Here is a 15,410-nt window from a genome sequence, read left to right on the forward strand (position 1 = left end):
CATGTTTCCGTGTCAGTGGGTTCTCAAACTATTTCATGTCAGGGACCCTTGAGGGTCAGTCAGGATGCCTGACTGAAAGGCCCAAACTTTGCTACTACGACTCTTATCTAAATAAAAACTTGTGAAACAGCAAGTGGCGGTGTGCGGGTCTCTTCTCCTTCTTTAAAACGTTTGCTGCTCTGCCAGGACCTATACTCACCTGCTGTAAAATTAAACCGGGTATGTGGAAGTCATCTCTCTAATATGTGAAGGACCCAATTTTTTTTTGTATTTGGCCTCCGACCCCGATGTCAAAATATGTTGTTCCAAAATATGTTGTTCTCAGAAGCAAAGATTTGAGTTAAAAATGTTCGCTCTGAAATAATATATATTCCAAATTTGCGCCACATTTTCACGATTTTTCAAAAATTGCAGATCTACAGGCTCGTAGCGCGGCACTCGCTATAAGGAGTTAATATTAAACAGTTTAATTAATGTACGACTTTGGTGAAGCTGAACGTGCAGTATCTCCAAATCCCTTTATCTCTCTGCTGTAATAAACCCAATCTACAGTATACATCATGTAGAGGAGACGTACAGTATCAACTCTGCAGAACCATCAACACATGTAGGTCTGCAGGATGCACTGTATTCTGTAATTCTGTACTGTACTGTACTGTACTGTACTGTACTGTACTGTACTGTACTGTACTGTACTGTACTGTACTGTACTGTACTGTACTGGCACTGCACTCTGTACGGCACTGCATTCCTACTACTCTGCACTGTACTCTAACTGCACTGTGCACTGCATTCACTGTGCACTGCACTGTACTATAATGGCACTGTACTGCATTCTCTGTACTCTCTGTGATCCAGTTCCATGGGCCTGTCGAAGATAAAAAGCAACACTGTACATTTCAATGAGACTATTGTGGGAGAATCACAGACCAAGACATTTTGACTTACTTTGCTTAATAATAATAATAACTTGGTTTCATTTATAGAAATTACACGACACTATCTTATGAATCTTATGAATGGATCGATACATTTTCCGGTTCATATTCAGTGTGGCAGTGTTGTTAACCCATATACTGTAGGCCTAACGTCAACATTTAAAAAAATGTCTTCAAAATCCTGACAGTTTTCTGAAATACCTTTTTCTTATATATCAGTGGTTCTCAAACTATTTCATGCCAAGGACCCCAATAATGATATGTAATTGGCCACCGACCCCCGTCTGAAAATAATGTTATTCCAGGGACCTCCCCATGAAGCAAAGATTTGAAGAAAAGAAACGTACGTTTGAATTTGAAAGAATATATGTTCAAAGATTTGCGACACATTTTTCACTATTTAATTTCTTTTTAGCAGATCTATACAAGATCGTAGCGCGGCACTCTGTGCCTGTTTTTCAACAGCTAAAGCATAGCATAATGCTTAAAACACCAAAAGGGGTTCCCGTCCAATACAAACAGGACAGCCTTTGCCCTTTGCTGAGAAGGTCAGAGGCCAGGCGTGCGCAGACAGTGTTTCTTTCCTAACATGCAGCACGGATGAATGATCTGTGGTTAGCGGCTAACAATCAATAGACCACAAGGCAGCATTATCATGAAAAAGATAAATGAAAAGAGGGAGCTCAGTCGAAAATGCATAAGAATTGCATTCATAATTCATAGTAATTCAATTCAATATACTAGTAAATGTGTGTAGGCCTATTCAAGTATACTAGTAAATGTGTGTATTCAAGTATACTAGTAAATGTGTGTAGGCCTATTCAAGTATACTAGTAAATGTGTGTATTCAAGTATACTAGTAAATGTGTGTATTCAAGTATACTAGTAAATGGGTGTATTCAAGTATACTAGTAAATGGGTGCATTCAAGTATACTAGTAAATGGGTGTATTCAAGTATACTAGTAAATGTGTGTATTCAAGTATACTAGTAAATGTGTGTATTCAAGTATACTAGTAAATGTGTGTATTCAAGTATACTAGTAAATGGGTGTATTCAAGTATACTAGTAAATGGGTGCATTCAAGTATACTAGTAAATGTGTGTATACTAGTAAATGTGTGTAACTGTGTATTCCTGACCATTTGTGGGCAAAATGTTGTCAAATTGGGGCAGAGTGAATGCTGTATGGTCCCAATAGGATTTGACAGAATTCTGTGCGTGTGCGTGTGATGTGCACTGTAGAGGCAACGTCAGTTGAGATTACACGTCAATTCCCTCTAATTTCTAAACCAACACGAGTCACATTGTTTCATCGGGTTTTGGCAGCACCTCATTATTCCCCGCTCTATATAACAAGAGCACTTTTAATGCCCTCCCTCCCATCTCAAAGCTAATAAACACTGTGTGAATCGGAAGCAAATATTGACAGCCTAGACGTAAGAGCCAAGACTATGGAGTCAGTGAAGGAATCCACTGACACCAGTCAGAATACAAAGAACAGTGAGACATGCAGAAATGTGCAGGGTTTAATTTAATTCTGAGAGAGACTCTCATGACGCTGTTATTCTTATTTTGCTGCTGTTTATTATATTGCTGGGGGTTTTTTGCAATGTTTTCCGCTGCTTATTTTCCTCTTTTGAATGTGTAAAGCACGTTATAATTGCCATTTTGAAAGGTGCTATGTAAATAAAGTTGAATTATTATTATTTATTACTATCAGAGTTGAATTAACACTGAGGATTTGACTGTGTGACTACAGTATATAAGCCTATAAGGGGTTGTAATCAATGTTTAAACTGCCTTATTAAGACATACCCACTACAACAGTCACTGTCCATTTTTAGCTGTGTCTTAATTGGGATAAGTACCGCAGGCTATGGAACAACATTCATAAATTGTCTTAATGCAATTCCTTCAATGTCACAGGAATGAGTCATGGGCGGACGGTGCTTTTGGGAGGTGTGTTAACTTGTTATGGTATCACCTTTGGACACGATCCATCATGTGTGTTCCTGGCATATCTTCCACTCCAGGACTTATAGGCAACTTGGCCAGCTGCCCTCGAACGCTGTGCTGCGACTCGAGTCACAATCAGAAGAGGGTATGTCTTACAGTTTACTGAGGATAAAAAAACGGTATGGTTTACCATTATTGAAGGACACGGCCCCAATCATGGAAGACCATAACTCTTCCATGTGACCTGCACACTGTCCCACCCACCACCCCCACCACCCGCACCTCTGTCAGGGGCGTGCAGAGAGTGTTAGAGGGGCAGGGGCTGAGATCCTGTTAAGAGTGCACCTTTGGACAAAAAAATAGCGAATATAGCTGATCTACAAGCAGCGGGTTGTGAGCTTGTAGATCAGCTATTTTATACACTCCACACTATGTAGGCTACGACATGGCTTTATAGAAACAAATTAATTCAACTGAAAATGCTGCGTTCAAGTTCAGGAGCATTCGGAGAAATAAAGCAATTCTACTGAATGCTGCCTTCCGGTACCGTATGGCATCATTGGCATGGAAAGAAGAGGAGGGCATTTGCACTTCTTTCCACCATGTAGTAAATGCTGAATTCATGGTCTGGAGAGGGCAGTTGTTTTACAGACGGGTAAAAGGGCAGTTGTTTTACAGACGGGTAAAAGGGCAGTTGTTTTACAGACGGGTAAAACAGTTGTTTTACAGATGGGTAAAAGGGCAGTTGTTTTACAGACGGGTAAAAGGGCAGTTGTTTTACAGACGGGTAAAAAGGGCAGTTGTTTTACAGACGGGTAAAAGGGCAGTTGTTTTACAGACGGGTAAAAAGGGCAGTTGTTTTACAGACGGGTAAAAGGGCAGGGGCTGAAGGCCCCTTGGGGCGCAACCCAGCACTCTTAGCTACCACATGGATTTCTAAACAAATTTGTTCGGCGCAAAATACTGTGTTTAAGTTCAGGAGACTTCGGGGGAAAAAAGCAATTCTCCAAAATTCTGCATTCCAGCATGGCATGGAAAGGAAAGGACCGGCATTTACATTTCTTTCACCGCATTTACTGCGGCATTCGTGGTCTGGAGAGGGCCGTTGTTTTACAGACGGGTAAAAGGGCAGGGGCTGAAGCCCCCTTTGATGTCTATGTGTGCACGTCCCCATGACCACCGATCCTATATGTGACTGAAGAATGATACAGTGGTTTTCCTGACATCTGCGATAGTAGGAAACCCCCCCAAGCCCCGAGTATTGCTTAGGTGACACCATGACGGAGTATGATTCTACTGACTAGCTGTCACGGGTAATTTATGCACGCGCTGCCGTGCGGGATTCTTGTAAGAGGAGTGGAACACAGAGATTGATCGGCGAAGCATATTGACACGGCATGAGAGAGAGAGAGAGAGAGAGAGAGAGAGAGATAGAGAGTGTGTGTGTGTGTGTGTGTGTGTGTGTGTGTGTGTGTGTGTGTGTGTGTGTGTGTGTGTGTCTCTCCCCTCCCTCTGTGTACTTATCCTTCCCTTCACCCTTGCGAATTGCTTAAGATTTCCATGGAAATACACGTTTCCAAAAAAAAATCTCATCCATCCACACGCACTTGCCCTAGCTAATGCTATATAGCCCCTTAGATATAGGCACTTTAGGTAGACTTAGATAGCATTCTATATGCAGACTCATAGCATGTTACGTATAGACAGCACTAGAATTGCATTTTATGTTGTCATAGCACTTTATGTATAGTAACATAAAGTATGTATAGAATAGTATACAGTTTATAGTTTCATTATATAGATATTCCACGGTTACGTTCTTGGCTTACGCATAATATGTTTCATGATAACTAGGCTATACTTAATTTTGATGTAGCCTATAGGCTATATGTGATGTAGGCCTACGCCATGCTTTTTGTTCTCGCTTAATGTAAATCGCTCTGGATTAAGAGCGTCTGCTAAATGTCTAAATTGTAGCCTAATTGTATGTATGGCATGGTGATTTAGTGAAAATGTGCTTTTAAGATGACAGCTGCCAAAATCAACAAATCTCTCAAATATTGCATACCGTATAATTCTGTATAGCCTAACAATTTGGTCTAAACTGGAGATAGCGTTTCTACAAGGCCCATGATATTTTAGTAGGCTACAGTGGTGGACTGGTGGTTCCCAAACCTTTTCATGTTAAGGACTCCCACAGCCCGCGGACTCCCATTTGAAAAATATATGCCAGGGACCCCCCTTAAGAGAAGCCTTTTATGGCTCAGTGATTCTCTCAACCCGTTTAATTTCAAGGACCCCCAGTTTGACATGCATATTAGTCTACAGAACCAATTTAATGTCATTTCGCGCTACGATCTTGTAGATCTGCATTTTTTTTGAAAAATCGTCAAAAATCTTTGAACATATATATGTTCTTTCCTGATTTATATTGTAACATGTAATGTAACTCTGAGAGTGTGTACACTCTCAGAGTTACAGACCCATAAGGGTCCATTTGGTTCCTAACTATCATTTAGCTGGGGGGACCCCCTGGAACTCCCTCAAGGAGCCCACTTCGGGTACCACGTGTTTCAGTAAACCTGGTGGATGAATGCTTTATAGTATTTATACAGTTTTAGTTTATATGTTTGCTTAAACATATACACCCAACTCCATTCCGCAAACAAATTCCACAAAAGTCCACAAATACAACACAGGCTATAGGCTACTCACCTCCATCCCCGATCATGGCCAGTTTTCTATTAGATACAGAGCTATACTACACTTTGGGACAAATATTCTACTGGTTCACAACTTTATTGTTCCGATTGACCAAATCACTTCATTATCATATTGTTGTATTCTCTTCTCGTCTCTAATCATGTCCTAGAATCTAAGACTTAGATTATCAAGTATATTTGAATCATGTTGTAGATTTTTATATATATTTTTTTGTATTTTATAGAGGCCTCGTATAAATAAGCCCCCATGAGGGCTACTTGGCCTTTTTACCTTTTTTATTTTCATGCTTTAATGTATTGCTCTATACTGTGCTGAAATAAAATACAGTGTAGGTTCTACTGCATGTTAACACCGATAACAAATCCTACAGCAATTCACATCTCATATAATAAAGATTGTATTACGTTACATAATGTATTGTGACTTTTATTTGTCTCAAGGTGGAAATTATAGGAAATGTATGTGGTACCGCCATCTGTTGTTTACAACAGGTCATTACACCTTTTAGGTCCTGTCCGTCACTGCACGGGCATACGTTTAATTCAGTGTTCAATTCAAAGCAAGGGAGCTTTATTGGCGTGAGAAAACATGCATTTACAGCACCAAAGCAAGTGTCAAAACTCAAAACATAATAAAAACTATTTAATAATGTATTTGAGAACGTATATGTACAGTTGGAGGGGGTACACACCGTTGTGTTAAACAAAGCTATGTCACATTGCAAAATGGCCTACACGTTGGCAAGGGTATAGCTTTTTGAAAATAATAGCAGAAATCTATTTTACAGTCACTTTTGGGATAATTATAGCAGCATTTTTCTCAGAACTATTTAAAATAGTAGGCTATACAAAAAAGCCTCAGATTTCAAATGTGTTTAAACTAAGGTAGAAGCTCCATTCAAAAGGGCACTTATTATGCTCTGACATAGACCTACCGGTATGTGTCAGAGCAATCTGGGAACACGTTGGCAAAACAAAGGAAAAACAGCGGCCTCTTTTCAGCCTGTCGACAGCGACATACCAAAGCCTACACGGGTTGTCCAGTCGACGCGCTGTGATTGGCCAGTCGCTGTGATTGACAGCCTAAACCTAACCCAAACCTTGACCTTTAACCTCAGTAAAACTATACCTAAACCTAACCCAAACCCTAACCTTTAACCTCAGTAAAACTATACCTAAACCTAAACCTAACCCTAACCTTTAACCTCAGTAAAACTATACCTAAACCTAACCCAAACCCTAACCTTTAACCTCAGTACAACTATACCTAAACCTAACCCAAACCCTAACCTTTAACCTCAGTAAAACTATACCTAAACCTAACCCAAACCCTAACCTTTAACTCAGTAAAACTATACCTAAACCTAACCAGAACCCTAACCTTTAACCTCAGTAAAACTATACCTAAACCTAAGCCAAACATCAGTAAACACTGTCTCAGACTAGTGTCAGAGTGACTAGGCTACAGTGCAGAATGCAGATAGAACACTGGATGTGGTCTTCAGTCTCCATCTAGTGGAAATTCCATATAGGCTACGGCATCCTGTTCTTCTCAGTCACACGGTTAAAACTAAACTACAGTATAGCCATTAACAGTTTCCCTTGCGGTGATTCAATAAAACAATCGTGTGCCAAGATCTCCCTGCCTGCCGAGTGGCGAGTTTACACTAATCTTTGAAAAGCCACTGCACCGACTTTGTCCTTGCTTGTCATGAAAATCCGCTTTAACACAATAAACATTTTGGGGCGGGAACCCGTTTGTGTTTTAAGCATTATGTTATAGCCCACTTTAGCTATTGAAAAATAGCAGATCTACAAGCTCATAGTGCGGCACTAGGTGACGTGCTATGAGCTTGTAGGTCTTGTAGGTGTAGAGTTTGTATATGTCTGCTATTTTTGAAAAATGGCGAAAATGTGGTGCAAATCTTTGAATATATATTCTTTCACAGTGAAAGTTTTTAACTCAAATCTTTGCTTCTGGGAGGGTTCGGCCTGGAACAATATATTTTCAAGTGGGGGTCGACATATATTTTTGGCTGAAAATGTTTGAGAACGACTGACGTATATATAGAATCATTGGGTTATTCAGAAAACTGTCAGGATTTAGAAGGCATTCGTAGAATCGTCCTCAGGTCTGAATGGGATAAAACGGTGTCATCGCTTGTCGTATAGCGTTGAAAAGTGTTCCAAAGTGGGGATCACAACAACACCGCCCGCGCTGCGCGGTACCTCTGCCGTGTAATGCATTGGGCCTCACTTTTTTCCCAGAACCCGTCCATGCTTCCCCATCCATCCTTCCTCTTCCATGTCTCCCTTTTGACTGATACGTCTACCATTCAAACTTCTAGACGGGCCCACCCCCAAAGTTATTAGTGCAGCCGCGCCCCGGAAGAGTTCTCAACAGGCCCGAAAATTAAGGTCTTAGTTACCCCACCATGCCAAAGCACCAGCGCTCGCCCAGCTGTCAACGAGACAGACAGACAGACAGACAGACAGACAGACAGACAGACAGACAGACAGACAGACAGACAGACAGACAGACAGACAGACAGACAGACAGACAGACAGACAGACAGACAGTGGTGGAAGAAGTACTGATATTTGTTTATAGTACTTAAGTCAAAGTAGCAATACCAAAATATAATAAAATGTGTGTGTCAGAAATACAGATACTAGATACATTACACTAAAGTATGCAAAATATAGTGTAATAGGACAGACAGACAGACAGACAGGGCACGGCTGCCGATCTAGTGTTTAATATATCCTTTTAAGAATACGTTCACCACCTGACGTGAGAGTGATTTATCGCCGTTTTACAATATGTGCGTGCGCCTGAGAAAGTCAGCAATGATGCACTGACGTATAATCAGGTTGTTTGTACATGTCGTGGGAACACATCAAGTGTGTCAGATCACCGTCCGTTGGCACCCTGACTTGACTATGATGTCATTGTGCCATATAGTAATTGTCTGCGTTGTTACCGTCTGTCTGTGCTTCTGAGTGTGTGTGCGCGCGTGTGTGTGTATTTCTCGACTCTTTTGGTGTGTATACCCTTTCAATATACTGTATATTACACCCAAAGTGGGGTCCAGTGGGGGACCCCCAGGGGTCCTTGAGGGAGTTCCAGGGGGTCCCCCCAGCTAAATGATATAGCTGGACCCCTTATGGGTCTGTAACTCTGTACAAACGTACTCTGTGTACAATATGGACCCTAACGGGTCCATTTGGTTCCGTTTGTACACTCTCAGAGTTAAATTAACATTGATTTTACAATATGAATTGGGGTCTTAAGAGATAGAAATGCCATTAAATGGGGGGTCTGTAGACCAATATGCAGGTCAAACTGGGGGGGTCGTTGAAATTAAACGGGTTGAGAATCACTGCTTAGAGACGTAAAAATCTCCTCTTATTATGGGGGTCCCAGCTGGCATGTCATTTCAAATGGCGGTCCGTGGGGCCTAATTAGTGTCAATTTGCGGGTCCTTGACATGAAAACGTTTGGTGTTACACACATACTACTACAGTACATGCACTGTAGTGTCTTGGCATGATTTCCTCATCCCATATTTTACTTGTTTTCTTTTGCAACAACTTGCCAGCAAAGCATTTCAAGGAGGAGGCGGTACTACTACAGACCGACTGACATATCTTTATACATGACAGAAAGGTGAGGCAAAGCTTTACGTGAGTCACTCCACAACAACCAAACAATGACCATGCCTCCATATTCTGGGGCAACAATATAGCCAAACTATACAAGCTCAAAGCAAGTGGACCGAGTCGAGAGCCCTGGGGGACACCGGTCAACTAAGTATACAGGTTTAAGTGGTTAACAGCATGCAGTATATATACGATACAGTTGTATAAATAGATGGATGGATTAACTTGGCTGTATAAGTATATACAGGTTTAAGTGGTTAACAGCACTACAGCAGGGGGCGCCCACACTTTTTTGACTTGAGACCAGCTACTTTCAAAATGCCCTGCAGCTAAAAGAGATCTATACCCACCAAAAAGAATGTTATCTCATTGCTGAAATAATTGTTGGAAAAAAGTACCATTGGAATAGTGGCGCTGATGTTACATTATACAGTGAAAAGGTAATTGGTTGGTTTTTGGTAATAACTTTGTAATGCGTACTGACGTTTGAGTGCAACATATTGAGCTGACAGGCCATGTTTATGTCAATCAATCAAGTCAACCTTAATTCAAGTGATAGGTTGTATACATTTAGGGGCATCCCATGTGATCCACCTGCACAGCCTTTGTAATCTACTGGTATAGATCACGATCTACCTTGTGGGCACCCCTGGCATATACAGTATTATACAGTACAGTTGTATAAATACATGCATGGATTCATTTGGCTGGATTAACTCAAGGGTTATTATCAGCAACTTGTGTGATATGCTTTATTCTGTATTTTTTTAAATAAACTACAGGCAATCAATTATTGTAAGGATTGTTGCAGATCAGGTACAGTGTGTCTTTATGGTGTAGATAAGGACGGTGTGTGTCTTGTTTAATGTAGGAAGCCTGCAGTGAAATTAATACATTCTGACATTATACGCACGACCACTTTTAAGATTATTTAACGTGAACGGAAGAAAAGAAAAGCGGCACTCCAAAATATATAATATGCAAAACTGTCTCAGATGCAGTTTCTCTCATGTTTATCTGCGAACGCTAATAAAGTGTTCGCAAATAAACATTTAGTTGGTTTATGAGTTAAGTTATTTTCAAAGCCACCCATGCACGAGGGCCATCAAACGAGGGCAGTTTTCAGAGGAAGCACACCCGTTTCTTTCTTTCTTCATCAGTTTTAAGACTATGTCCCTAATCATTAAAGTACCACAGACGAAAAACTGTCTAAAGTCCAAATTTCATTCTGACCCCTCCACGAAAAGGCCTCGTTGTCTTGAACCCTTATCTATCATTTATACATTATGGATCAATAGTGTGGACTTGGACTGTTTTTCGTCTGTGGCATTCTACATTTCTGAAATATAAAATGAATAATATGGAAATGATTATGCAACATTTCTAGGATCCAATTGAATACTGTACCTATGGGTTACTGTAGCACATTTAATGCATGAATGAAAATTAAAAAAATTTGGTATTTTGTAGACAGACAGACAGACAGACAGACAGACAGACAGACAGACAGAGGAGCTAAAATAAAATGTCTGTATACAAACGTAACCCTTTGCTTTTCTTGAGGCAAAAATGAATTACCCAACTAACTGCCCAGCATAGTGTGCGGGTCAAAAATGTATATGTCTGCAAAAGGGAGCAGCAGTAGCCTATAAAGAAAGAGGAATTGGACGGCACAGGCAAGCTAGCCCACTTTCACTGCGATGGCATGGCAGCTAGGCAAGCGCGATAATAAGCTGGAGCCCCAGAGAGTAGTAGGCATGGCTTCATGCCACAGAGGGCGGGGAGAGAGACATGCCGTCAGTCAGTCAGACCCGACTATGACTGAGTGACTCAAGGTTTTCCAGTGATTCACGTCTGCAAAAGGTACGCGCTGAACGATGAGGGCTGAAGAAGTTACAGTCACCGACTGTATCCTCCCATATCCTTAATTCCCCTCCCCTTCTCTATTCATCTTTTTTTTTTTTCTCTTTGGTATATACACACACACATTCGCTTTCCTTCCTGCCTGTTAATTGTTGTGGTAGCACAGTAGCATTTATTTTAAACCTTATATTGCCTGCAGTACAGTATAGCTCTCCCCAGGCTTTTTCAACCGCGTCGCGATAGGGCCCGTGTTGGGAGACGTCCAGGATGTGAAGAAAGAAGGGGGGGGGGGGCACACACACACACACACACACACACACACACACACACACACACACAATATATACACCTGCGGGCCTGCAGTGCAGCCCCGACAGGGGATTTCACCATGATGACGGGGCATGTGCATGGGCTTCCTTCCTGGAGCCCCCATAAATCTGTCTGTAAAGCCCTGTCCTGTAGTCTAATATTAACGGCGTTTCCATGACATAGCGCGCTCCTCCTCGGCAGGGGGGGGGGGGAGCTGTTGGTGGGTACAGGAGCCCATTTTAGATGCTGGGAGGAGGTGGTGGTTGTGGTTTAGAATGAACTTTTCCTGATCTGTGCAAATGCCAGCTGACCCGTAGCAAGCATGCAGTGCAGTCATTCAACAAGGCACAGAGGCTGCACCGTGCGTTTGAATCTCAAAACACAACTATATAGGCAAGAAAGTCAGCAAACACGTCCATATGCTGAGGTTCTATACTTCACATCAACCTCATTGTATATGTATTCCTTCTTGATGTGTGAGGTACAGTGTAACCGTCACATGGGAAAACGAATGTTTGGTTTTTTTGCTTCTATATACCCCTGTTGGGACACATTTAAATTTTGCTGCATGTAAACAACAACCCTCTGACTTTTCTTTTCTTGAAAAATGACAAGAATGGACTTGTGAGGACATTTCTCAACCAGGATAGGACCTCTGTCATCTGGGGGCCCTGAACGATAGAAGCTCAAGCTACAGACCTTAGGCTATAATCAAACGCACGCACGCACGCACGCACGCACGCACGCACGCACGGACAAACACATGCATGCATGCTTGTTAAGTTGTGTGCAAGCACTGTAGAAAAAAGAAATCCCCCAAAATCAAGACGGTTAAAAACCAAAGAAGCAGGAGAGTAAAGTGTTAATATCATGTTTAATTAGAAAAATCTGAAAACAACAATATACATACACGTACAGATTATATTTACATAAGTCTATGCAATGTAGCAAGCAAATAAATTATCAAATTGTCAGTGTTTCCATCAAATTCTTTTAGTTTGAGCACTCAACCTTTTGAATGGTCATTTAAAAAAAAACTGTGCGACCTAAACATTTCTGATGAAAGTGTGCTTTTTGTGCATGTGTGAGTTTGTTTTCAGCACGTGTAAACGTTGTACAGCACCACACAGTATGGCTGGACATTATTATTTACTAGTTAGCCCTGAAGGTTTTGATACAACAACAAAAAAAAAAGTTTCATTCATTTCAATACTGACTGGATAATTCCCTTGAAATTCTTGTTTTGCATCACAGTCTCGGTGACATACATAGTATGATAAACACAAAGATCTAATTAAAATATTAAATGCATCAGGTGACCCCGCATGCATTTTCACGAGTATAACCATCTATACCACAATTTCTTCCAGAATATCCCACAATCTAACTTGCACAGAATAACTGCGGTTTATGAAGACTTTGCTCTGTCGAGGTCAGAGGTCACGTCAGCCATATGACTCAAACGGTGAACATTCTGACCTATAACATTCAGCAGCTTTGCCATTGCACTTGTATTTTTTTGGGGGGTAAATGCTTATTTCCACGTCTCTCTTCTTGAAGAAGAGAGAAACCGTCTCTCTTCTTGAAGAAGAGAGAGAACCGTGCGGTTCAGTAACACTGATTCATTGCAACTGTGCTATAACAACAACAACAACCTCAAATCACTCTTCTCCCTGAGATCATTTGACAGTTTTTTGCAGCGTCTCTTATCATCGCATGCCGTTGTCAGAGCAGAGGGAGGCCGTGTTGGTATCCCGGCTCCTGGAGATAGCTCACCTGCCAGGGGAGCCCCAGAGCCGGAGTCAGAGGAGCGTCCACAAAAGTGTCCATGTAGCCTTGGGCGCAGGAACCCCACATCCCCGGCTGATGATAGCCCAGCCCTACTTCGCCATGCACCTGAGGGTACCGGAGGGGGCTCAGGGGCGAGTGTTCCGGGGGGCTGCTGCACGAGTGTCCGTGCGGCGCGTAAACCTGCCCCTCGGAGGGGTAGCAAGGGTAGTGTGGAGACGGGGGGCACGAGGAGTCCACGTAGACGTGCGGCTCCGCGAGGGGCAGCCTCTGGAGGTGCGGGTTCTGCTGCGGGTTCTGCATGGGGTGATGAGCGATGGCCGCGTGGTGCCAGCTGGGGACGTAACCCTGGGGCTCCAAACGAGGCACCGCCGTCACCCTGGTCTGCTCCATAAGCCTGGTCGACGCGCCGCCGCCCAGCCCGGGCGCTCCTCCTCCTCCTCCCGCGCCGGCGGAGCGGTTACACTCCCGGTGGCCGCACGGCTTGTTGCCGGGCGGCGGCGGGTTGGAGCTCAGGAACAGCGAGAGCGCCGAGATGCGGTTGATGGCCCGCTGCAGCGTGGCGATCTTGGAGAGCCGTTTGCCGCTCAGGTCGTGGTTGAGCGCCACGCGCAGCGCGTTGAAGGCCTGGTTGTAGTCCATGATGCGCTTCCGCTCGCGGACGTTGGCGGCCACGCGCCGGGCCTTGGACCGGACGGGGCGGCTGCGCTTCTTGCTGCTCTGTCCCTCCTCCGGCTCGCTGGGGCTGCTGACCGAGGTCCCGTCCTCCTCCTCCTCCTCCTCTCCTCCGCTGGCCTGGCTCAGCTCGCCGAGCTCTTCCTCAGAGAACTCCGATCCCGCCACACTGCTGCAGCTCATCGTCAAACGGTCCGTGCAAAAAATCACGCGTCGTATTATTAAGACACTTCTCGGCGGAAAAGCACGGCGCAGTTATTACTCGACTCACGTGGGGTGTCGCGGTCTCTCAATGCGACCTCTTTCTGTCTACAAGTCGTGGGGTTGACTTTTCAGAATGTACACACACACCTGCGAGACCTCCCCTTCCAATACACCCTTATACTGTAGTACAGGTACCGTATAGTTGTGGGGCTGTCGGTATCTGCTGCTGCTGCGCCGACAGCCCTGGAGTGTCCTCGTCTTACTCACGGCGCTGGTTGCCCTGTGATTACTTGTACCTCCTCTAGACAGGTTAGCCTGCTTTTTAAAGCTCCTGCAGTCACATGGTGCAATCGCCTGTGAGGAATGGCATGGTACTCTCTCTCTCTCTCTCTCTCTCTCTCTCTCTCTGTAAGTTTATGGTTGCCCTGCAGGCAAATGGCACTGTCACCTCCTCCTCCTCCTCCACTGACACTCCCATCCATCCCTTACTTACAGGATCTGTTGAGTGTTTCAACACTTTGTCTCTGTATAATACATGAGCAAAACCGTACTAATTATTTGGGGAATGACAACTGACAGTATACCCTTAACATAGCTTAAATACACAAGTTAACACCTGGCATTAGCAGCATTCTGTGTGTCTGAGAGTTCATTCCACCATGGCAAATATTTGTCTTGCATTGACCTGTGTACTCAATGTGTTGTAATATCGTTCACCAAAAATATATATTACTGCTGGGGCTTTCTGTGAACGTGTGCTGTGCAAGTGTGTGTTATCCTCTCTCTCACCTTGACGTGAGCATTATGAGGGTCTTTGTCATAATCATCCCAAAAGGAAAATGAATATTTGTCTCCTGCAGGACATCCGTGACAAATTGAACATTTATCCGATCAAGCCCTGATCGGTGTTAACAGTTTGTTTCCCCTCTTTTTCTCAGGTCTAAAGAGTGCAGGGGGAAAGGAACCTTCTTATCTGCACACAGGTTACATTTGTCCTCCTTGCAATTAGCTGTCTCCCAGAGTGGCCATTCTCTCTCTCTCTCTCTCTCTCTCTCTCTCTCTCTCTGCTCATGGTTTAAGGGCCATGTAATTTAAGGTAGCTTCCCTGGAACCCATCCCCATAAATCAGGCCTTATGGGCAGCACCTGAGGACAAGAGCGAAGAGCAGGCCGTGGACTTCAAAGCAAGCAAAGGGGGGGGGGGGGGGAGGGGGGGGGGAGAAGAAAAAAGAAAAACTTGCAATTGCTACTTAGGTCATCGAACCCTCATATGTGTTGTTTGTGTAAAATT

At 43.3% G+C, this 15,410-nt stretch overlaps 1 protein-coding gene across 1 annotated transcript; it reads right to left on the reverse strand.

Annotated features, from left to right (window-relative positions):
• Positions 1 to 13,178: 13,178 nt before the first annotated feature.
• bhlha9 (basic helix-loop-helix family, member a9) lies at positions 13,179 to 14,099 on the reverse strand (the record flags this gene model as incomplete). The annotated part of the gene is made up of 1 exon (XM_080780374.1): positions 13,179 to 14,099. One exon carries the CDS (start codon positions 14,097 to 14,099, stop codon positions 13,179 to 13,181), a length of 921 nt encoding a protein of 306 aa, XP_080636500.1.
• Positions 14,100 to 15,410: the final 1,311 nt, after the last annotated feature.

The sequence above is a fragment of the Protomyctophum bolini genome, assembly GCF_963924005.1.
Source record: "Protomyctophum bolini genome assembly, chromosome: 13".
Classification (NCBI taxonomy): domain Eukaryota; kingdom Metazoa; phylum Chordata; class Actinopteri; order Myctophiformes; family Myctophidae; genus Protomyctophum; species Protomyctophum bolini.